The sequence below is a fragment of the Mirounga angustirostris genome, unplaced genomic scaffold (assembly GCF_029215605.1).
Source record: "Mirounga angustirostris isolate CCGP_5_RB_7025 unplaced genomic scaffold, mMirAng1.0.hap1 SCAF_2, whole genome shotgun sequence".
Lineage (NCBI taxonomy): Eukaryota > Metazoa > Chordata > Mammalia > Carnivora > Phocidae > Mirounga > Mirounga angustirostris.
In genome coordinates, this window is record NW_026991710.1 from 159440831 (window position 1) to 159463013 (window position 22183).

The 22183-nt window shown below is 46.7% G+C and overlaps 1 protein-coding gene across 4 annotated transcripts; it reads left to right on the plus strand.

Annotated features, from left to right (window-relative positions):
- The first annotated feature begins 17379 nt into the window (after positions 1–17379).
- DOK2 (docking protein 2) lies at positions 17380–21947 on the plus strand. 4 transcript variants are annotated; one of them, XM_045879971.3, is made up of 5 exons: positions 17380–17611; positions 18642–18938; positions 19170–19257; positions 20110–20294; positions 20801–21947. In XM_045879971.3, exons 1-5 carry the CDS (start codon positions 17549–17551, stop codon positions 21419–21421), a joined length of 1254 nt encoding a protein of 417 aa, XP_045735927.1. In that variant the 5' UTR covers positions 17380–17548; the 3' UTR covers positions 21422–21947. The 4 variants fall into 4 exon arrangements, with proteins under 4 accessions (XP_045735927.1, XP_045735928.1, XP_045735929.1 ...); XM_045879972.3 differs by having other exon boundaries at positions 20113–20294; XM_045879973.3 differs by having other exon boundaries at positions 18642–18923.
- The last annotated feature ends 236 nt before the right edge of the window (positions 21948–22183 follow it).

A 22183-nucleotide genomic window follows, 5' to 3' on the forward strand; every position in this document is an offset into this window, starting at 1 on the left:
TTTGTTACATATTTCCTTAGGTCTATATACAAGAACATCAACAGAACACCCATATGCCACTTTCTCAGTGTGAGCTTGTGCATTTAGATTCTTACTTCAGCAAAACATGTATTTCTAGGATAGATCACATTGACATGACCAATCACAAAACCTTATAAACATCTCTATGTTACAAACAAGATAATTCATCAGGTATAATAATTACATAATTTTTTTTTTTTTTTTTTTTTTTTTGCCAAAGAAGAGGATGACCATGCGGTAATACATTTGTTGACCTCCACTTATAATTAGTTTTGCCTGCCCCCGAGAGCAGAATCACAAAAAACAGTTTTTAGTGATGTGAAGGAAAGCCTTTAAATTCAATCTTAAAATAGGCTATCTCAACCATTTTAACTTATTTCTGGGTTCTTCTCTTTTTAAAGATTTATTTGAGAGAGAGAGAGTGAAAACATGCATGTACAGGGGGAGGCGCAAAGGAGAGAGAGTTTCAAGCAGATTCTGCAACCTGAGCCGAAACCAAGAGTCGGAAGCCTAACCGACTGCGCCACCCAGGCGCCCCTCTGAGTTATTTTCAAAGCTAATGCTATCATTATGAAAAATTTTAAGGTCAGTAATATTTTAAAAATAGTAGCTGAAAGAAACCAGAATTGCTAGTATATCAAGGCTTAGCACCTTGAATAAATGACTTCATGGTTTAATACCTTCCTCAATATTCTCCGCCTTATCTGTAAAATGGTTTCAAAATACACAGGAATTTTAGGTTTGTTTTTGTCAAGTGCTTTGGGGAAGAATACATGCTTAGGGTGTTTTTTTGGTTAAAGTCCTTAAGACACTACTTCCTATCAGTAAAATTCTGAATTTCTTTTATGAGTTGACTGCTTCCTCGCCTCACTTGGCTAACAGAACAGAACATATCCTAGGCTCAGGGTATAAACAGTAACTAATCTCAAATAAACACCTTAAAATAGGCATTTGCATTCACATACCTAGAAGAATGAGGATCTAGCTCACTTTTATAGGCACCCAGGAAAGTAATTCTATAACCTACGTTCCACTTCTGCTTCCATTCCCTTTGGTTCATTGGCAAGTTTTTCTTATTCTAGAGTAGCACTGTCCAATAGAAGTTTCTGTGATAAAAGAAATATTTTACCTGCACTGTGCAATATGGTAGTCACTAGCCACACAAGGTTAGTGGGTAATGGAAATGTGGTCAATGTGACTGAAGAACTAATTTTTTTTTTTTTAAGATTTTATTTATTTATCTGACAGAGACACACAGCGAGAGAGGGAACACAAGCAGGGGAAGTGGGGGAGGGAGAAGGAGGCTTCCCGCTGAGCAGGGAGCCTGATGCAGGGCTCGACCCCAGGACCCTGGGATCATGACCTGAGCTGAAGGCAGACGCTTAACGACTGAGCCACCCAGGTGCCCCTGAAGAACTAAATTTTTAAATTAATTAAATTTAAATAGTAACATGTGGCTAGCAGTTACCATTTTGGCCAGTGCAGCAGAGATCTGAGAATGCCACTGTCAACAAAAAAGTATAGCCTGATCTGGTTCCTATCAAACTGGGCTTGGGTTAGAACCACGCTGGGCTACTCCCTCCCCTACCCAAAGGTCAGGCAATAGATCTAAAGGGACAAATATGCAAAAAGTCTGCAAAACTTTTTGGTAAAGTGCCAGGTAGTATTTTAGGATTTGTGGGCCAGTAAGTCAACCAGGTCTCTGTTGCAACTATTCAACTCTGACACTAGCATAAAAGTAGCCACAGCCAATTGGTTAAGGAACTTGTATGGCTATGTTCCAATGAAACTTTGATTTAAGAACACTGAAATTTGAATTTCATATAATTATTGTGTGCCATGAAATATTACTCTTAGATTTTTTTTTTCAACCATCAAAAAAAAGTTAAAAACTGTTCTTAAGTTATCAGGTCATACAAAAACAGGCTGTGGCGCCAAACCACCAGCCTGGTTTGCAAACCTCTGAAATACCTGAAGTCAGTGAGCACATGAAGAGATACTCAACCCCCTTAGTCATAGAGGAAATGCTAGTTAAAACCACAGTAAGATCTCACTAGAATGGCAATATCAAAGGTTGGTGAAGACAGGTAACATTTGGAATTCTTTCTTATACACTGCAGGTGAGAAAGTAAAATGGTAACAGTTGCTTAAGAAAATTGACAGTTTCTTTAAAAAAAGTTAAATATACTGGGGTGCCTCAGTGGCTCGGTCGGTTAAGTGTCCAATTCTTGATTTCGGCTCAGGTCATGATCTCAGGGTCGTGAGATCGAGCCCCACGTTGGGCTTGGTGCCGGGTGTAGAGCCTGCTTGATTCTCTCGCCCTATGACCCTCCCCCGCCCTCTAAAAAAATAAACAAATAAAAAAAAAAAAGTTAAATATACCATAAGACCCAGCCATTCTTTTCTGAGGCTAACCTTACTCACGAAAAATGGAAATATATGTCTACACAAAGCCTTGCATGTGAATATTTATAGCCCTTTTATTCAGAGTGACTTAAAACTGGAAACCCAACTATCCCTCCAAGGTGTGAATGGATATATAAAATGTGATATATTTATTCATACAATGGACTACTACACAGCAACAAAAAGTAGGCAACTACTGATACTACCCAACAACCTGAACGAATCTCAAAATCACATGCTGAGTAAAAGAAGTAAAAACCCAAAAGAATACACAGTAAGTCTATTGCATAAAATTCCAGGAAATGCAAACTAATTTATGGTAACAGAAAGCAGATCAGAGTTGTCTGGTGCTGGGGGAAGGATAGATGGCAGAGTTAGGAGGAAATGTTTTGTATTTCGATCATGGTGAAGGAGTAACAGGTATGTGTTTGTTAAACTGTACATCTTAAATGGATGCAATTTACTGTGCACATAAAGATAATTTAAAGGAAAATCTCATTCCACTGGCATCAGATTTACACAGAGCAATCTTTAGGAACTGATATACTCACTTTAAAAAAAAAGTGCCATTTAAATTTGAGGAGATGGGTAAGCAAGGTGCTGGTTATAGAGCCTGCTCTGAAGTTAGTCTGAAGTCTCACACTATCACTTCTCATTGAAAATGTGCCCCTGGTACCTTGAGGGTACGCAAATCGAAGAGCTTTGAGGAAAGGTTTTAGGAATTCTGTAAACCTACACTTTTCCTGTTTTCAACACTCTGTTGAAAGTCTCCCTGTTTGGAACATGGCTTTTAAGTTAAACTACAATGCAGAATTCCAAGAATTAGTAAGTAATCTTTTACATTATAATAGGTTTTCATTTGTAACATCTTTGGGATAATGTCTTTATTTTAAATACACCTTGTTACTCAGGTTCAGTTTGTTTAAAAACATTTCATTACAGGTCTTTTGGAAGCTTGATGAAACTTGCTGATCTATGGAACAACGTTATCAGTTCAAAATATTAATAAGGAAAACAAGGTCCCATTTCCCAGGAAGTTTTATGTATTCTTTCAAATTCTTGGGTATTCCTCAGACTAGTTTTTGACAAGACCTTATAAGGATTCCTGAGATGGGTCAATGACAAGCTGATGATTCCAAAAAAAAAAAAAAAAAAAAAAAAACCTAACACATAACAAATAATATTCTAAATAATTTGTGGCTATACCTTGGGCAAAATTTGGATGAATTTTTTTCAGCTGAGTACAGGTATGTGAAATATACATCTGGCTTCCCAGATTCTTTTCAGAGAGAACTATATGTTACAGCTTCCTATAGTCAAATTAATTTCATGCTTGACTAGACAATGTCCCTTTGGAAGAGAGAAATAAAACACCAAAATCAGGAGTCAGTGGAGGTGAATGAGGTTAAGAATCCAAGCCCTGAAATGACTTTTGCCTTTTGAAATAATACATACTTTCAAAACTCTGCAAAGAATTCTAAAGAGAATTGAAAAATACACTTAAAAAACCCCTGCGGGGGCGCCTGGGTGGCTCAGTTGGTTAAGCGACTGCCTTCGGCTCAGGTCATGATCCTGGAGTCCCGGGATCGAGTCCCGCATCGGGCTCCCTGCTCGGCAGGGAGCCTGCTTCTCCCTCTGACCCTCCCCCCTCTCATGTGCTCTCTGTCTCTCTCATTCTCTCTGTCTCAAATAAATAAATAAAATCTTAAAAAAAACAAACAAACAAAAAAACCCCTGCGTTTCCCTTTTCTGGCCTTAAACACAACGCTTTTAACTGTACAAGTGACTCAAGCTTTCAGGCAAATAAATGTCTAACATAACTCTCAATTTGGAGACTACACATTTCAAGTATCATAACTTACCATACAAAGTACCAAGGAGATCAGTATTTGTGTCCAACATAAGTTCATACACTTAAACATTAAAAGGCCAGTGCAGCTATAAAATTACAACTTCCTGACGTAGCACAAGGGATATTTCATTAATCTGTTTGCAGAGGTATTTTTAAGAAAGCATTCTAATGGTTTTTCATCTAACTAATCTTTCTTTAAGAGAAGTTTAAATCCAGGAACTTTTTTTTTTAAGTAGGCTCCACGCTAGGCCCCAATGCGGGGCTTGAACTCACGACCCTGAGATCAAGACCTGAGCTGAGATCAAGAGTTGGATGCTTAACCAACGGAGTCACCCATGCACCTATATCCAGGGACTTTTAAGTGAGAATAAACTTTTAGTATACTAGCATCAACATCTAATAATGTCAATTCCTTGTCCCAAAAGAAATGTTTTTCATGCTTACTGTCCAACTAAGAGACCTCTTTACTTATTATTTGGAGCTCAATTTGTGAAGTGTTACAGATAATCACTCAAAAATACTCTGGGAGTTTAAAGAATTGGGAGGGAGGATAGAGGAAGGCATATTTAAGAGAGATGAAATGGAAATATTAGTATGAGCACAAATGTTTAAGGAAAATTCAGTATACTATTATTATGTATTAAGAACAGGGTGGTTTATTTGGGAGAGAATGGTAAGGATGACAACTGGAAATCCCGTCAGAATGCTCAAAGTGTAAGTGACTTAACAGATCACCTAATCCAGGCTCAAAGAGACTAGATGAGTTGCCCAATTAATTGGACTTAGCAGGATGCCTGGCTAACAGATACTCAATAAATGTTGGCATCTCCCTTTTCCCTCCCCCAACCAAGATCCCACACCAGTTAAGTTTGACAATAACTACCATCACAATCATCACCTAAGCTTCCAACAGTTCTCCAGTCTTCCAGAGAAACCAGGTCCTTTCATCAGCCTAGACCAAGGAAAATTCCATGACTATTATCTCTATAATACCTACCTTAGAGAGTTGCTGTAAGCGTTAAATGAGACCATGAAAAGTGGCAAGCAGCTGAAAGTCCAATAAATGCTAACATGAAATTTCCATTTCTGCCTTCTCTCAAAGACATCCTTTCCATTTATGGTAGTAAGAGTGTGAGTGTGGATGTCTTTGTGTGAGGACACATGAATGTTTATAAAGGGGTGAAGGGCCAGGGATGCAAATATAACATACTTTAGGACCCGGTTTTTGACAATTCTCCTTTCCCCAAGGATTTTGGAACCCCCCCCCCCAATCTCATTCCACTGAGAATTCCCTGCTATAGTGAGTCACTGTAAATGTGAGGCATGAGCTCAGATGTACTGGAATGGGGGGCGGGGGAAGTAATGGGAGTAATAGCCCCCTCATTCAGGGACATGTTGAAAAATCCATGGTCTCATTATAAATTCACAACTCAATAACCCAGGCTTGTTATCTCCCCAATTAAAATGCAAGGCCCCTGAAAATAAGACATCACATCTTATACTTCTTTCCATGTGTCTATATAGCACTAGGAACAGGACATTAGCAGATACTTAATAGTCTCTATTAATCAGTCTCGAGAATTCAGTATTTAAAAATCCAACCTGCATGGAACTCTCCAGGAACACATACTGTGATCCTGAACGACCCTTTCACATGGGTCAAAAGAGAAACACTTACAAATTAGTTTCTCAAAAAATGTGGTGAGCATTTTCACCTAAAAGGAAACGTTATCTTTAAATTTTAAAGATTTATTTATTTATTTATTTGACAGAGAGAGAGAGAGCGAGAGCAGGAACACAAGCAGGGGGAGTGGGAGAGGGAGAAGCAGGCTTCCCGCGGAGCAGGGAGCCCGATGTGGGACTCGATCCCAGGACCCTGGGATCATGACCTGAGCCGAAGGCAGACGCTTAACGACTGAGCCACCCAGGTGCCCTATCTTTAAATTTTAGTTCTAAAGTTCAAGACTGGCCTGAAACTATAGGCAAATTTTTGTGTAGGTATGCTTTTCCTTCCTGGAGAGCACACAACTTCCATCACATTCTAAACATACACACACACACAAACACACACACACACCACAAAAAAACCAAACTGCCCCCAAAAAGTGAAGAACCACTGCTCTGTACTGTTTTCCCTAGCTTTGAAGTTCAAGCTCTCAGAGACAGGTCTTACTCAGCTTGACTTCTAAAAGTGTATTTAAAAATCAAATGACAGGATAGTAGTTACCCTTAGGAGGATGTATGGATAGTTATCGAGGGGGGGCATCAGAGGGACTTTTGAGGCACTGATTATATTGGATTTGGATGCTGGCTACACAAGTGTTCACTTTGTGAAAACTCATCAAGCTGAACACGTGATTTGTGTACCTGTCTGAAGGTGTATTTCACTAAGAGGTTAAAAAAAAACAGTAACAAAGATGGGTCACTTATACAAAGCAGACATCGTTATACATGTAAAAAATAATTACTTCAAAATTATGTACTAGGAGAGGCCCCTGTGAAACCTCCCTGTGAAAGAGCCAGTGAGGCACAGTGGCCCTCAGTCCAGCAACGTGCAAGTAACTAACTGGGGCAGATTCACCATCCTCAGTCAAGCCTTGAGACTGACTGTAGCCCCAGTTGACACACCGACTGCATATGAAAGACCCTAAACTAGAAAGGTCTAGGTAAGCCACTTCCTGATTCCTGACTCAGAAATTCTGTGGGATAATATACGTTTGGTGTTTAAAAAAAAAGGTGATGCAATTTCTAAACACTACCTTCCTTATATATATTGACGTGAGCAAAAAAACCTCAGTAGTTGTACCTGAGACATTAGCTTATTGGTTTAAATTGGGAGTATTTCCTTCTCGAAAGGCTGTGGTACAATATTGCTTCAAAATCCAACCAAGAGGGGCACCTGGGTGGCTCAGCTGGTTAAGTGTCTGCCTACAGCTCTGGCCCTGATCTCAGGGTCCTGGGATCTAGCTCCACCTCTGGCTCCCTGCTCAGCGGGGAGTCTGCTTCTCCCTCTCCCTCTGCTATTCCCCACCACTCGCACACACACGCCCCCTCTCTCTCTCAAATAAATAAATAAAATCTTAAAACAAAACCAAAAACCTAACCAAGAAAAAAGAAAATATAGCTGGTGATTATGAACACCAATTTCTGCATCAAATGGAATTTAGTTTCTCTGTAAGATACAGAATAGGGATCTTCTCAATGCTTCTTTCTCCTACCTCCATCTAAATTAGAGATTCCATTATAACATAATGTTTTATGTTTTACCGTGTAAGTGCTTGAATGATATCACATGCATACCTTAATTTTTCTGAAGGCTTTTCTCACAAGATGAAATATACTAAAGTCAGAATTATTAAGTAAATTAAGTATGTTCCAAAATATAGACAGATCACTTATATAAATCCACAGAAGAGGGAGATGGGGTGAATGAGGGAATATAGCTATTTCAGTATCATCCAATACAAATGTAGCATGTTTTGAAATCAATGTATTAGTTCTTGTATGTGCACTTTTGAAGCCTACCCAGAGAGCAGCAGAATTTGACATTTCAGCAGTCTGGCTCCTGTGTCTTTCTCAGCTCTGAATTCTCTGCAGTGTACAGTACAGCAAATGGCCTGTACACATTAAGCATTATGGTATCACTGAAAAAAGTTGCAAAAGTTACTGAGTTTTTCCATTTAAAATTCTCAAAAGTTGTACAGAACTCCCTTCTCAAAATGGGACTATCCATAGCTCCAATCATTTCCTGACATATTTTTGAAAGCTGAAAATACAACTACAATTTTGCCATCATCAGGCTAAACTTTTACACCCTTAAATTTTAACCTGCCAGTTGTAAGAATTCTTCTGTGTGACTCCCGAAAGTTACATCAGTGATCAATATTTAATTACCATACCTTAAATTTAAAATAAAATATGACTATTTGAAAACAGTATCTTCTGTTATTACAGTCATTATGCAGAGCCCAGTTAATAATACTTTAAGATTCTGTGTAAGGCTCAGCATAACAATATAATAAATCTAACAAAACCCCAGAACTATTCTTCATTTATATTATTATAATTATATATTTAGTATACTCATATACTTAAAAATTAAGTAATGGATATTATTATGTATAATATTATACGCTCTTTCCTTTGCCTTCAAGATCCTGAACACCAGCTAGATCTATTCAAGCTAACATCTGATTCTTCTTAATCTTTTTCATTACCACTGTACACTAAGAGTTGTCTTCTCTTTGCAGTAACTAGCCAGTAACTGAAGATACTGAATCCTCATTAACTTCATCTAAGTTTAGATATTTAAAAGAAAAAAAAAAAGGAAAGGGAGCAACTGAAGATAAATACAATTGAGTTTGATTTTTTTTTTAACAGTCAATGCTCTGTAATCACTGTCGCATGGTGAGTGTTAGATAAGGTGATCTAGGAACAAGAGACCCACCACTGTTAAGTTGAGTTGCTTATAGCCACTCTTCTAAAGAGGCTTGACTATGACAACGACAGAGCTGAAAGAGCAAATGCTGTAATTTTCCCATTACTAATGTTTTGTAACACTTAAGTCTTCCATAAAACACGTATCAGAAGAGATGCTCAGGACTTCAGCCTGAGAATCATATGACACTCGCTTAGTGTCAGTAAAAAAAAACCCCAAAACCAAAAACCAAAAACAACAACAACAAAACTGCTCACCCTGGTGGTTCAGAAAAGTACTAGACACAAAATGACTCAACTATTTAGCAGTACATATGAAACTTTCAAATAATCACTGTCTTGAATCTGTAACAGACTCCTTTTTAAACTTCATGTTCCAGTAATGTTATGAGAAAAGTATCACCCCTCAACCGACTTCAGATTTGCTTTTAATCCTTTTATTTACTCATTCCATATTGGGGAGAGCATCATCTTGGAAAGGTTTTCTGCTACAGTGAAGTACCAGGGAAAAATCTGTGAGTCTCCAATACTAAAACTGATTTAGTGGTCTAACAAAGTAAAGCAACATGCCCCAATCTATCTAAAGAGAAAAAAATTCCCTCACAAACTTACTCTCTTGCGATGAAGACTGCTAATACAAAGAATAACACACTACAGCTCTTAAAAGTAAAATAAAACACTGGCTGGCATACTCCCCCCTGTTTCGAAAAGTTAGTAAATTCTTAACTTTGGTAGATTTTTATTCTTGGGTAGGTGGGAGAAAAATATCACCTTATTAAAAATACGACAGACCCTCCTTTGAGCCAAAAATGCTACGAAGATTAATTACTTTGATGCGACTTGACTTTCCTCTTTTGAGAAATGACAGCCTTTTGGGTTCAAGGTATGAGAGAGATTATATTAAGAGATACTCCTTACAGGAGATAGAACAAATGTATATTCATAAAAGTAAACTGACTTCCTTTGCTTTCCAAATCATCATTCAGAAAGACTATCCATTCAAACCATGTTTTGGAATGCTCATGGACACTGTTTTTTTCCCCAGTAGAAAACACTAGACCCAGAGTCAAAATGCTTTTGGCCTCTTAGCTGGATCTTACGTAAATCTCGTATCATTTTGTACTCTGATTGGCCTTTAAAAAGAGAAATAATTCTTACCTACCTACTCTTTTAGGATGGAAGAATTTTATTTTTTAATCACATAAAATCCTTTATGTTTCTTAGAAATGACTGCTATAAAACTCAAGGTGCTGCACTAGTAGTACTATTATCACCGTGTATCAAGTTTTACTGCTATTTCTGAATTAGGCCACGATACTGGTTTTAAAACACAAATCTTGTGGTTTTTCCATCTGTGGCTACAATTTTTTGTAATTCTGTCCGGATAACTTGTCCCTCATGCCCCAAAGATCTACTCCACTGATCCCTGGGCCTGAAAATTAGTGCCTTCTCTCCCATTAAACCACTGATAGAAGTCACACCACTCTAGTTTCTTGTACACATCATATCAAGAATAAGATCATTCTTTTTACCTGAGAAATGGTACTATATAGTATCCAAAATAAGGTGACACTTGTTATGCTTTCTATACTTCCCACAACACAAATCTGTGCAGTTACCTAGAAAATCTGAAAGCTTCTGGCAACAGATTTATATCAATAAACGGTCATAAAAATATGTCTAGAGCACAGAGAGAAAAACTTTATCGAGATTACAAGAAATAACCCTGCACTCCTTCAGCTACTACTAGGTTTGGTCCCTTCCTAGGGCCTGTGCCATGTCTTTGAAGAAAGTGGCTTGGGCCCAAAGCACGCCTGGGGCAGCTCTTGGCCCGATCAAGACCCTCCACAGCAACGTCTGCACCCAACACTGAATCTCATTTCAGACACACCCCCCTCCACCCCGCGTTTCATAGGAGATGTGGGCACTCAACTCCTTCACTGTGGATAGGGGGACAGGAGGGCGGGCGGGCCCAGGCCTGAGCACCCATTTTGGGAGGATTGGGGAGCTCGGCCCCATAGGCTGTGCGACTGGGAGTGTGGGAGTGAAGGGCGCATCCGTGGGAGGGGGAAGGAGGCCAGGTCGGGGTGGGGGGGTCTCTTGTATTCGGGGGCGTGAAGAGGAAGGCGGCGGGAAATACTCGGGAGAGGGAGATTTACCAGTGTGAGGTTTCTTTTTGTTATTTGTTTAGAGCTGGAGAGTGTAATGGGGAAGACCCCTCAGGGCAGACCCGACAAGGGGGTCTCCCTCCCTACCCCGTCTTGGGGGGCAAGACGACTTGCGGAAGGCCTCCTTCCAGCGGGAAGACAGTGACCGATAAACGATGTAAGCCGTGCGCGCCGGGGCACGGATTCCTGCACCTCTGGCCCCGCGCGAGAGGCGTGGGACCGGGTGGGAGGGGATGGAGGAGGCCCCCGGCCCGGGAGGCGGGAAAGGCCCCGGAGCTCTGGGACGGGCGGCGGCTCCGGAGCCCCGAGTGGCGGTGGCGCGGGCCTGGCGAGCCCCGAGCCGGCTCGAGCCCTTTGGTCCGCGTGCGCCCCCCACTCCCCACTCTCCGCGGCCGCCGCCTCCCCCCCGCGGCTCCTCTCACCTGCACATGATCCGCCATTTTGCTCCATTCATGCTCCTCTCCGGCCCCCCCTCCCCCCCAGCGCGCACCTCGGCCGGGGCCGCTGCCGCCGCCGCCGCCGTCGCCGCTGCGCCTGCGCGCTGGGGGCTCGTCGCGCTACGCTCGCGGCGTAGCGCTGCTCGGCTGCGCAGGCCCCGACGGCCGGGGCCGCGGTTGGAGAATGCGCAGCGCCGTTGGGACGGCGTAAAGGCGCGGGCAACGTCAGCGGCCCGGAGACGCGGGGGGTGGGAAGAAGGAGCGGGCTGGGGGAGCGCGAAGGGAGGGGGAGCCGGGGGAACAAAGCTTTGTTTACATGGTTTTTAAAGGGGCCGCGCTGGCTCCTGCGGGCCGGCGCTGGAGCGGGGGTTGGGGTTACCTGCAGCTCGTAGGCTTGGTGAGGGCTCCAGGAGGGGGGCCGGGACCTGTCCCTGCCCAGAACCCAGCACCTGGTGGAGTCCTCTCTTCCCGAGTGTCCTCCTTTCGACTTCTCCCTGGATGCCCCCCGCACCCCCACCGTGCAACTGCTGTTACATCACACCCCCGAACGGTCTTCCCTGCGTCCACCGCCGGTATCCACCCCCACCCCCCTACTTAGGATGTCTGCATTATTCTTTACTTTCCAATGAACTGCCGACGTCGACCGAATTTATTTAGTCTTTCTAGCTCTGCTCCAGTGGTAAGGGCCACTGCTCTCTGATCCTGTGTTTTACCAGCAACCTGAATAGTGATCTCCCTGTTTTCGTGTCTGTCCTTTTCTCCTCCAGAAACATTCATGGGAATAGCCGCCAAATAGTGGTGACAATGGGAACACGCAGAAGGCACTGTTCCAATCTTCACAATTAGATTATTATCTTAATCAGTACTCTAGGCTGCCTCCTGAGAGGGGTCAGATGCTGGGAAAGGTGGTGGTGGTGGGGTCAGATAAAGGGGTTTTAGGACCCCTGGGCTCAGTCTTACTGGGATAGTCAACCCCCTGGGTCAGATCAGGTCAGTCCCTGCCCGCTGAGGCCAATTCCAATCTTTTCCACCAGGAATTATCAGTGTTAGATAATGCTGGTTTTTGTTTTCCGTTGAATTTCACTCTTGCTTCCAATCAAGGCCCCCAGATTAAATTTTCGCTGGATTCTGAGAGTATTGGTTGTTTGAAGTTTATATTGGCAGGGGGCTACCACCTGCAATGGAAATGAAGGTGGTAGTGAAGCACTTTCTGTTGTGGATAGAGTGGACTGGTGCTCGGCATTCATTTCAACCTGGGTCCTCCTAGCGTTTCGTTCTGGTTGGCGGACGTAGGACACCTAAAAACTACATTACCCAGACTTCCTTGCAGCTAGGGTTCTGTATGCAAGATTGCCTCTGCCAATTAGATTCATTGGGAGATTTTGGAGGTAGAAGTGAAGCAGAAGCTTTTGACTGTTGCTTCTGGCAAGCCTAACCCCTGGAATGTTGTGTTGTGCTGTGTTTTGTTTTCCCAACAACCTTCAGTGTCCAATCATAAGCTCCCTGAATGAATTGAGCGGGGATGGTGAGTCAGGGGCTTCCTGACCTTGGCATAGCAGCTGCAGTGGTATATTCTTGGAGTCACAGTTGCAGTGGCAGTCTTCCAATTCATTACTTGCCTGATTGGGTGGGAGTAACAGCTCTCTGTGGTCCAGGCCCCCAACCATTCCTCCACCAATCCTCCTCCTCACACTTGGTTCTCCCTCCATCCTCCCTTTATCAGTAAATGGTACCACCCTTTACCCAGTTGCTCAGCTGAAAACCCAGGAATTATATTGATTCCTAGCATCTCAACAGTTCCCTATATCCAATCCACTTGCAAGTCCCATTTAATCTCTCTCTATATTTTTAAATATTTTATTTATTTATTTGACACACACAGAGAGAGAGAGAGAGAGAGCACAAGCAGGGGAAGTGGCAGGCAGAGGGAGAAACAGACTTCCCGCTGAGCAGGGAGCCCGATGCGGGGCTCGATCCCAGGACCCTGGGATCATGACCTGAGCCGAAGGCAGCCGCTTAACTGACTGAGCCACTCAGGCGCCCCTTAATCTATATTTAATACATACCCAAATTTGGCCACTTCTCTTCATTTCTACTGCTAACACCCTGGTCTAAGCTACATCACATTTTTCTTGGGGTCTGGTAATAGATTCCTAACTAGTTTTCCTGCTTCCTGTCTTGCCCTGTGATAATCTGTTTTCCATACAGAGGCAGAACATTTTAAAGTCAAATTAGATCATTATACCCCTGCTTAAAAATCCTTAAGTGGCCTTCAGTTTCATTTAGAATACATTCCAAATCCTTGCTGTGGCCCGAGAAGCCACATAATCTGACCTTATCTCTACCATGTTCCATCTTGTTAACAATGCTCTGGACATTCTGGCTTTCTTGCAACTCCTCACATTTACAGTGTTTCTGTCTCAGGGCCTTTGCATTTGGTGTCACTTCTGCCTGGTATGTTTTTCCAGATCGTTAAGTAGCTAGTTCCCAGCTGTCATTGACTTCTTAGTTCAATTGTTATCTTCTCACCACTTAGGATCCTCTGACCCCATCCCTGCCATACTTACAGCATTGATCATGGTCCAAAGCTATTTACTTGCTTACTCTTTTCATTGTCAGGGTCTCCAATTAGAAAGTAACCACTTTCTGTCTTCTTTATGCTGTGTCCCTAGTCCCTCTGTACTGAGTAGATGCTCAGTAAATAATTTCTGAGTTAATTAACTTATTTATATCTCTGTCTCATTCTATGTTGTGTGTGGGTTCATATGAGAACATAAAGCGTTTGGAATGTTATGTCAATGTTAAGTAACATAATTATTTCATTCTATTATAAGCCCTTCTTCTCAGAGAGCTTCAAGCACTGGGTCTCTCCTTCCTTGTACTGGGAGAAGTGAAATACTTAATGGAGAAAGGGTGAGACTAGAAACAAAACTCGAGAGACTGGTGTTGTGCTCCCTCCTGCACAGTCAGGATCCACTGGGTTGGGGGGAAGCAGGGGAGGATCTTTATGACCCCAGGTCACGTGTCTCTTTCCTCAGTTCTCCATCCTTCTCAGGCCCACACCAGCTCCGTGCCCATTGTAAACCTTCTTTTCTGTTGTGTGCCCAGTGCTACCACTGGGGTAGGTGCTCCACCTGTCCGTCGCTTGGGGGTCACCTAATCTCCAAGTCTGCCCAAGGAATCAGACACAGTCTCTGCTCCTTCCTTTGTGGCCCCCAAAGACAAGCTCACAAGCACTTTTGTGTTAAGGATTTAGTTGCTAATCACTGGTGAGAATAATAACAAAAAGTTGCAAAGCTCTTGGAGCTGTGTTCTCTGGCCTGCATGGTTCCTAACTCCTACTGAGAGAAACCAGTGTAAATGAAAGGATCCCTTGGCTTACACTGAAGCACAGGTGAGGTGTGGTATGTCCCTTCCTTTCCAATAAAAGCAAAGAGAAACCAAAGAGCACTCCAAACCCCACTTGTGCCTCAGTATAAACCACTGGGACTCTTCCCTTTAGGATGCTTTCTCTTCCCATCATCGGTGCCTGGGTAACCTAAGGGCCTCTCATTTTCTGCCCCTCTGCTGTGTCTTGGAGCTCTGTCTTCTGGGACTCTGCTCACAGGATTTGCCTGTGGCCAGACGGAAGGTACCGGAATTAGTACTCCCACTGCAGGGATCCCGCAAGGCCTGCCAGGGAAAGTAGGAGGCCTTTAAAGTGTGTTGCTTATAGTACATTCCTGCTGTTCCATTTGCAGACAACAGCCACAGAATTTTTCCAGCTACCAGAGGCAAGGGATGGCATGTGGTTGGAATACCTGGGGCCCAGGCCTCCAGGTAGAAATAACTTTTAAGTAATCTGGTAAGCTCGGGTGCCCCCCTGTGGTTCCGAGTGGAATGTATCCAATTTGCCTTAGGGAAAGGCAATCAGAGTAATGGAGGGAGGTATTTTCTATTTTTCTGCTTCTCAGACTGATGTCTGGCCCACCTGCCAGCACTATCAGCATCTCTGGTCTCACTCCAGACCTGCTGTATCAGAATCTGCAGTTTTAACAGGATCTTCACATTAATGTTGGAAAGGCACTGTTCTGGCAGCCTCCAGGATGACCCTAAAAGCTCTGCTCTTCTCACTCCATAAGAAGATGCTGATGGCCAAAGACCAAATAGCTCCCAGGTAGCATTGCCTCTCCTTCGGGACTAAAGAGACAGAATAGACCCTGCCCCATTTCCATACTCCTAACCACTTCCCAAGGAGCTTTTCACACACCAGCATCCTTGGTTTTCCCTTGATCTCTGGATCAACCTGTTCAAATCCAGGCAGCAGGGCTGAGTGCCGTGAGCTTTACGTGACTCAGCCCTTTCCTCCCAGAGCTCATAACATTCATCTTTTAAAGCTGTTTTGGTAAAGCACACGGCATATACAGCAGATGGTCTGAGCAGTACACTGCTCTGCTCTCCTTCCCAAGGCAAACAAACCCCTGTGGTAGAGGAAATGGCCCGGTTATGTAAGCACCCATTATGGGGTTACCCCAAGAGTGCTTGTCGAATTCTCTGGTTCCCCAACATTTCTGCACCATGCCTCCATCAGATTGCTTCTCTAAACCATCTGGCTCTAAGTTAAATATTTTCTGGGGACCTTAGATTTCCCCAAAGCAATGTATTTTCTTGCATAGAGTCGGGATTGCGCTTAGGGGCCAGCAATAAAAAGATCATTGAGTTAAAAATCAGGAGCCCTGGGGCACCTGGGTGGCTCAGTCAGTTAAATGTTTGCCTTTGGCTCAGGTCATGATCCCTGGGTCCTGGGATCCAGCTGGCATTGGGTTCCCTGCTCAGCGGGGAGTGCTCCTGCCTCTCCCTCTGACTCCCCCATCATGCTCTCTCATGCACTCTCTCTCAAATAAATAAATAAATAAATAAATAAATAAATAAAATCTTTTTAAAAAATCAGGAGCCCTGGTACTTTCTCCTGTCCCCACCAGCCCTGTGACCTCAGGGGAGTTGCAAACAGGTGGGTTCATGCCTGCATTCCCTTTTTCCAGGGATAGATAATATGGCCGGTGACATTGTGTGCCTGGAAGCTCTAGTAACGAAGGAGTACTTTTGTTTTGGCAACTATGAAGGCTTTTTTGATTTTTTTAATATAAGAGATTGCTATTGTAACTTAAAAAGATAATCCCCACATGAAACTCTAGTGCCTTTATAATGCTCACAAAGGCTGGAAAGAAGGTGAACTCCAACTGTTTGGATGTGCTCTGGGAATATAGCATGTTTCAGTGTGGGGATGTTCATGTTTCTAGAATCCCAAGAAGGTGCTGTGTGTTTGTGCAGTTGTCTGGGGCAGGGAGTGCTCCTCTTGGAATGAAACACAGTTGCAGCTGCGTGTGAAAGTGGTGAGCTCTGTCTGATGTGTTCTGTAGGCTGGGTGTGTGTATGTGTGGCTTAGTTCTTACTGAGCTGAGAGACCTGGGTTCCGGTTTGGTGGCCTTGAACACGTCCCTCAGATCTTCCTGAGCCTCAGTCTATTCATTTTTATTTTATTTTATTTTTAAAAAGGTTTATTTACTTATTTTAGAGAGAGAGAGCTCTCGAGCCAGCAGAGGGAGGGGTATGGGAAGAGGGACAAGCTCCCCGCTGAGTGTGGAGCCTGATGACCATGACCACGGGACTCCATCTCAAGACCTTGAGATCATGACCTGAGCCGAAATCAAGAGTCGGACCCTTAGCCGACTGAGCCACCCAGGCGCTCCCAGTCTACTCATTTTTGAATTAAGGACTTAGTCTGGTTGATTTTTAAGTTCTCTTCCAACTGTGTCATGCTGAGCATCCCACTTGAGTATGAGGGCCTTTTGCTATTGGTTTTATTGTTGAATTTGGTTCTGGGTCTCTCTGTTGCTCTAGGTCAGCCATTCCCTTGTTTGGTGACTCCTTGGCGAGCTTCTGTACCTGAGTTGTTGCTGGCCGAAAAACTGGAAATTAGCTTTTCAGAAATTATCTTACTCAGTGAAAATGCAGGAAGCTTGTGCATGAAACTCACTCATCAAACACACACACACACACACACACACAGCCAAGAAACCACAGGGCCCATCGGTTTGTCGTCATCAAGCAGACGAGAACAGTGCAGAAAACTCTAGGCAGAGAGGAAATGAACTTGAGAGAAGGGGGAACACACAGCAGGGAGGAGAAAAAGAGGGCTGGCGTGGAAGGAGAGAGCTGCAGGGCTGGGGTGCCGGCACGGTGGGAGGATGGAAGAAGTGGCAGTGAAACAGGGCTTCTTACACCTGCTGCAGCAGCAGACTTTTGGAAAGGTAGGAGCAAGACTGTGCTGGGACTGGGCAGAAGGCCTGGGGGTGGGGGGGCTGCTGGAAATCCCTGGGGAGGAGGAGGAGCCCCCGAATGTTTCAAAACCCTTATGGGAAGATAGGCACTATGCCACCCACCATGTTAGACCCAGAGCTCAAGCTTGGGAGGAGTCCTTCCTCAGCAGCCGCTTGCTTCCCCAGCCAGGCCCCAGACTGTGCTGTTTGCAGACGGCTGTTCAGTTCACCAATGGGGAGGGGGGTAAAGAAGGGCTCTAACTCCATTTCTTGCCTCTTTGGCTCTGTGGTAACTTGTCACGGGGATGCTTGGGAAGGGAAGGGACGGGAAGGAGCAGCAGAGGGGATAATTCGGGGTTGCAGTGGGGTTCCTTCTCTCTTTCCTGCTCTGGTGGGGTGACTTTGGCTGGTGGCAAGCTTGAGCGGGGGTCTCTGTGGCCAGCCTCCTTTTCCTTCTTTGGCCTCTTTAAATGAGGAAGTCCTCTTTCCCTCAGCTGATTCACACTAGGGCTTCTCTGTCTCTCTCATGACCCAACCTGTCAAGGGATGAAGCCGGAAGGTTCAAGAGGGTGGACTGAAGTTCCTGGCCTGGGGCCTTCTGCCAGACCTCACACAGAGCGAGAACCATGGTCTCTGGTCAGGGCCCTTGTGCTGCCCTCTCATCCCTCCTCTGGGCTTCAGGGACTTAGAGGATTTTGCCCTTTGACTTGGATCTTGGCTGGGCCTGCCTTGCAGTCTGCCTCCATGGGCTCACCGTTGTGCCTTTCTGCCTTCGGCATTCTACCTGCTGTCACTGTCTCTTCCTTGGTTGTGGGGGGCAGATCTCCAACGATTTCTAATTGCTAAGGTCCCTGCTATTCTCTCTGACTCCTTGGGTCTCCTGTGATCTTCACCTCTCTCCTTGTCCCTGAATGCTGCCCCATGACCTCTCCCATGCTTCCTCCTCTCCCCTTTGGTCACCATGTCTCCATTTCTCGGTGGCTCCCTCTTGGCACCCCACCTGCCATGCATCTGGATTCAGAAATGGCGCCGGTTTGGGGCTGTGCTGTATGGAGAGTCAGACTGCGCCTTGGCCCGGCTGGAGCTCCAGGAGGGCCCAGAGAAGCCGCGCCGGGGAGAGGCTGCCAGGAGGGTGATCCGCCTCAGTGACTGCCTACGGGTGGCTGAGGCCGGTGGGGAGGCCAGCAGCCCCCGGGACACCAGCGCCTTCTTCCTGGAGACCAAGGAGCGCCTGTACCTGCTGGCAGCCCCCGCCGCAGAGCGCAGTGACTGGATCCAGGCCATCTGCCTCTTGGCCTTCCCTGTGAGCCATCTCTGGGTACAGAAAGGGCGAGGGGGCATGGCATGTGGGAGGGGGGCACTCGGTACTTGCTGTGGGCAGGTGTTATAAGAGCCAAGCTCAGGATGCTGGGGGCAGTTCCTTGCAGGGGGGGACCCCATTCCAGAATGCAGACAGGGACAGCAGGCTGAGTGTGCTCTGGAGGAAGGCCTGGGCCGGAGGTGGGGCTGGGCATGGGGGCCAGCGGTGAGACCCTGGCGTCTTCCTCAGGGCCAGAGGAAGGAGCTGCTGGGGCCTGGGGGGAAGGGCAGCCGGCCCTGCATGGAGGAGAATGAGCTGTACAGCGGCACGACAGCAGGTGAGGGGCTGCATCTTCTCCGGGGGGTGGCCTCCCCAGGGCTGTGGTGGGGTGGCGCTGTGGGCGACAGCCGCATGTGAGTCTTCCTGCCCTGTGGTTGCCCCCAGGCCCGGCCAGCCCCTTATCGGTCTCTCTGCATCGCTTCCGGGAGAGGCCGGCGTGGGGGAGCCAGGCCTGCCCTGAGCTCACTCCCTCTTGCCCAGGCCCTGCGGCTGGGGGAGGGCCAGGCTGGGGGGGGTCAGTAAGGTGCTGCTCTTGGACTCTCTGTCCTTCTCTGTCTGAGAAGAGAATGGTTTTGCTTCTGTGGATTTAAAGTGTCCTGTGGCAAGGGAGCGTTCTGCTGACAAGGCAGTCCCTTTTTGTGACATCTAGCCCACCGGGTTGGGTGTGTGGGGGGAGCAAATGGACACAGGGTGACATTCAAGCCCCACCTCACAGAAGGCGCTGGATGGCGTCAGCAGTGGGTGGGTAGGCTGAGAGCTGGGAGGGCAGGGTCAGCTGCACCTGCAGCCGTGACAGTAGGACTTTGGGAGGTGGCTGCGCTGGGGGGGAGATTAGATGGAGAAGACAAGGCTGTGGCTCTGGCAACAGGGGCAGGAAGGATGTGGGCACAAGGTCGGGGTGCGTGTGGCTAGGGCATGATGCCGACTAGGGGAGGGGGTGGAGGTATCTGGCATTTTGGGGAGTATGACCTGTCCTAGGGCAGCTCAGCCTTCAAGACACAGGCTATGGGGTCATGGGCACATGGCTAATGCTTTTTCTGGAGGCCTCTGGCACGTTCATTTAGAGCAGGGCAGAGTTGAGGCAGGCCAGCTATTTCCCACTGACCGCCTTCTCCCCTCTCCTCCCCAGTAGCCCCCCGCAAGGAGTTTGCTGTGATCATGAGACCCACAGAAGCCAGTGAGAGGTGCCGGCTCCGGGGATCCTATACCCTCCGGGCTGGGGAGACTGCCCTGGAGTTGTGGAGTGGCCCTGAGCTGGGCACCCAGCTGTTTGAGTGGCCCTACAGGTTTCTGAGGCGCTTTGGGCGGGACAAGGTGAGCAGGGGCCGCCACAGGGCAGGTTGAAAGAAAGGAGAGCTGTGAGAGAAGAGATTGTCAGGGAGAGGGCAAAGGGGCCCTCAAAGGAGGAGAGAATGGGAGGAGGAAGGAAAGACAGAGATAAAAGCCAGCAGAAGAAAAAGAGCTAGTGGGGAAAGAGCCAGGGGGTGGAGGTGGGGGTGGGAGAGTGAGGTGGGGTGGAAGGACAGGAGAACAGGAAGAGGTAGAGTGGTCAGAGGGGTGAATGGTGGCTGGCATTCCTGAGGTTGAATATATACCAAGCTCTGTATTTGGTTGGATGGGAGGGAGAAAGAAAGGAGAGGAGTGAGGGCTTTGCTTGTTAGGGAAAAAACCCAGAGGGAGGAGAACGAGCTTGGGGAGAAGCTCCCCCAGTTCCTGTGGAGGGAAGCTGGAGGTGACAGGTTTGTGATTGGGAGCTGGGTCCAGGGGAAGCAACTCCACCCTGGGGCCTGGCTAATAATCTCCCTTTCCCCTCCACCCAGGTAACCTTTTCCTTCGAGGCAGGCCGGCGCTGCATCTCTGGAGAGGGCAACTTTGAGTTTGAAACGCGGCAAGGCAACGAGATCTTCTTGGCCCTGGAAGAAGCCATTTCTGCCCAGAAGAACAGCGCCCCTCCTGGGCCCCAAACCCAGCTAGCCACAGTCCCCGCGGTGCTGCCCCGGCCAGAAAGCCCCTACTCCCGGCCCCACGACTCACTGCCACCTCCGTCGCCCTCCACTCCAGTGCCCACCGCCCGGCCACGGGGCCCAGAGGGGGAGTATGCAGTGCCCTTCGATGCAGTGGCCCGTAACCTGGGGAAGAGCTTGAGGGGCATCCTGGCGGTCCCTCCCCAGCCCCCCACGGACCCTCTGTATGACAGCATTGAGGAGCACCCACCCCCGCGACCTGACCACATATATGATGAGCCTGAGGGAGTGGCTGTCCTGTCCCTGTATGACAGCCCACAGGAGCCCCAGGGTGAGGCCTGGAGGAGGCAGGCCACAGCTGACAGGGACCCTGGCAGCCTCCAGCACGTCTACCCAGCAGGGCAGGACTTCTCTGCCTCTGGCTGGCCACAGGGAACTGAGTATGACAATGTCATTCTTAAGAAAGGCCCAAAGTGATGGTGGTGGAGAAGGCATAGACCTTATCAAATACGGGTGCTGAAGCCTGTGGATGCTGAAGCCTGCCTGTCCCCCCGGGGGTGGGGTCAGAGGTCCGTGAGAAGGAGCGGGAGGGTGGCAGCAGGCCTTCCTTCTAGTTTCTGCTGGTTACTCCTCCTGGCTGCTGCATTCCAGGAACTTCCCTCTGCTCCTTCCGGAACCCTGGGCCTGGCCTACCTTAGTCTGGTCCGAGGAATTGTCCCTCCCAGGGCCTGCTGCATGAGTCACCATCCCCATGCAGGAAGAGTGCCTGAAAGCGACGCACCCTCCTCCTACCCCTTTCCACTTCCTCTTCTTTCTTTCCCCGGCCTAAAGGAACCTTGGGCATTTAGGGCAGAGGACAAAAGGATGTCAGCAAATTGCCCTGGTTCCTTGGCTTGTGCGGGCCTCCTGCCTGCTGGGGATAGCCCTGGCTCCAGGCACCCGGGAGGATGGCTGTCGCTTTCTGTAGGTTTTGGGCTTCTCTGTGGCATTAAAATTTCTGGAATATTTTTGTGTGGCATCAGTGCTGTGGGGTGGGGATGGGATGCGACAGCCACAGCCCTCCTGGGGATGAATGCTTCAGCTGGCCACCATTGATACTTCCTGTCCCAGCAGCAAGATCCTCTCTGAGCCTAAGCTGGGTCCCAAGCATTTGTCCACAGAGTAGCAGGTCTGTGAAAGTCAGGGCAGCTTGGGAAGGATGTTTAAGCATCTCTAACCCTTTGTTAGCTTAGGGTCAAC

Coding starts and splice junctions, on each gene's coding strand:
- DOK2 (XM_045879971.3), top strand. CDS start 17,549: ATGGAAGAAGTGGCAGTGAAACAGGGCTTCTTACACCTGCTGCAGCAG. Junction 19,258..20,109: donor GTACAGCGGCACGACAGCAG/GTGAGGGGCTGC, acceptor TCTCCTCCCCAG/TAGCCCCCCGCAAGGAGTTT. Junction 20,295..20,800: donor GGCGCTTTGGGCGGGACAAG/GTGAGCAGGGGC, acceptor CCCTCCACCCAG/GTAACCTTTTCCTTCGAGGC.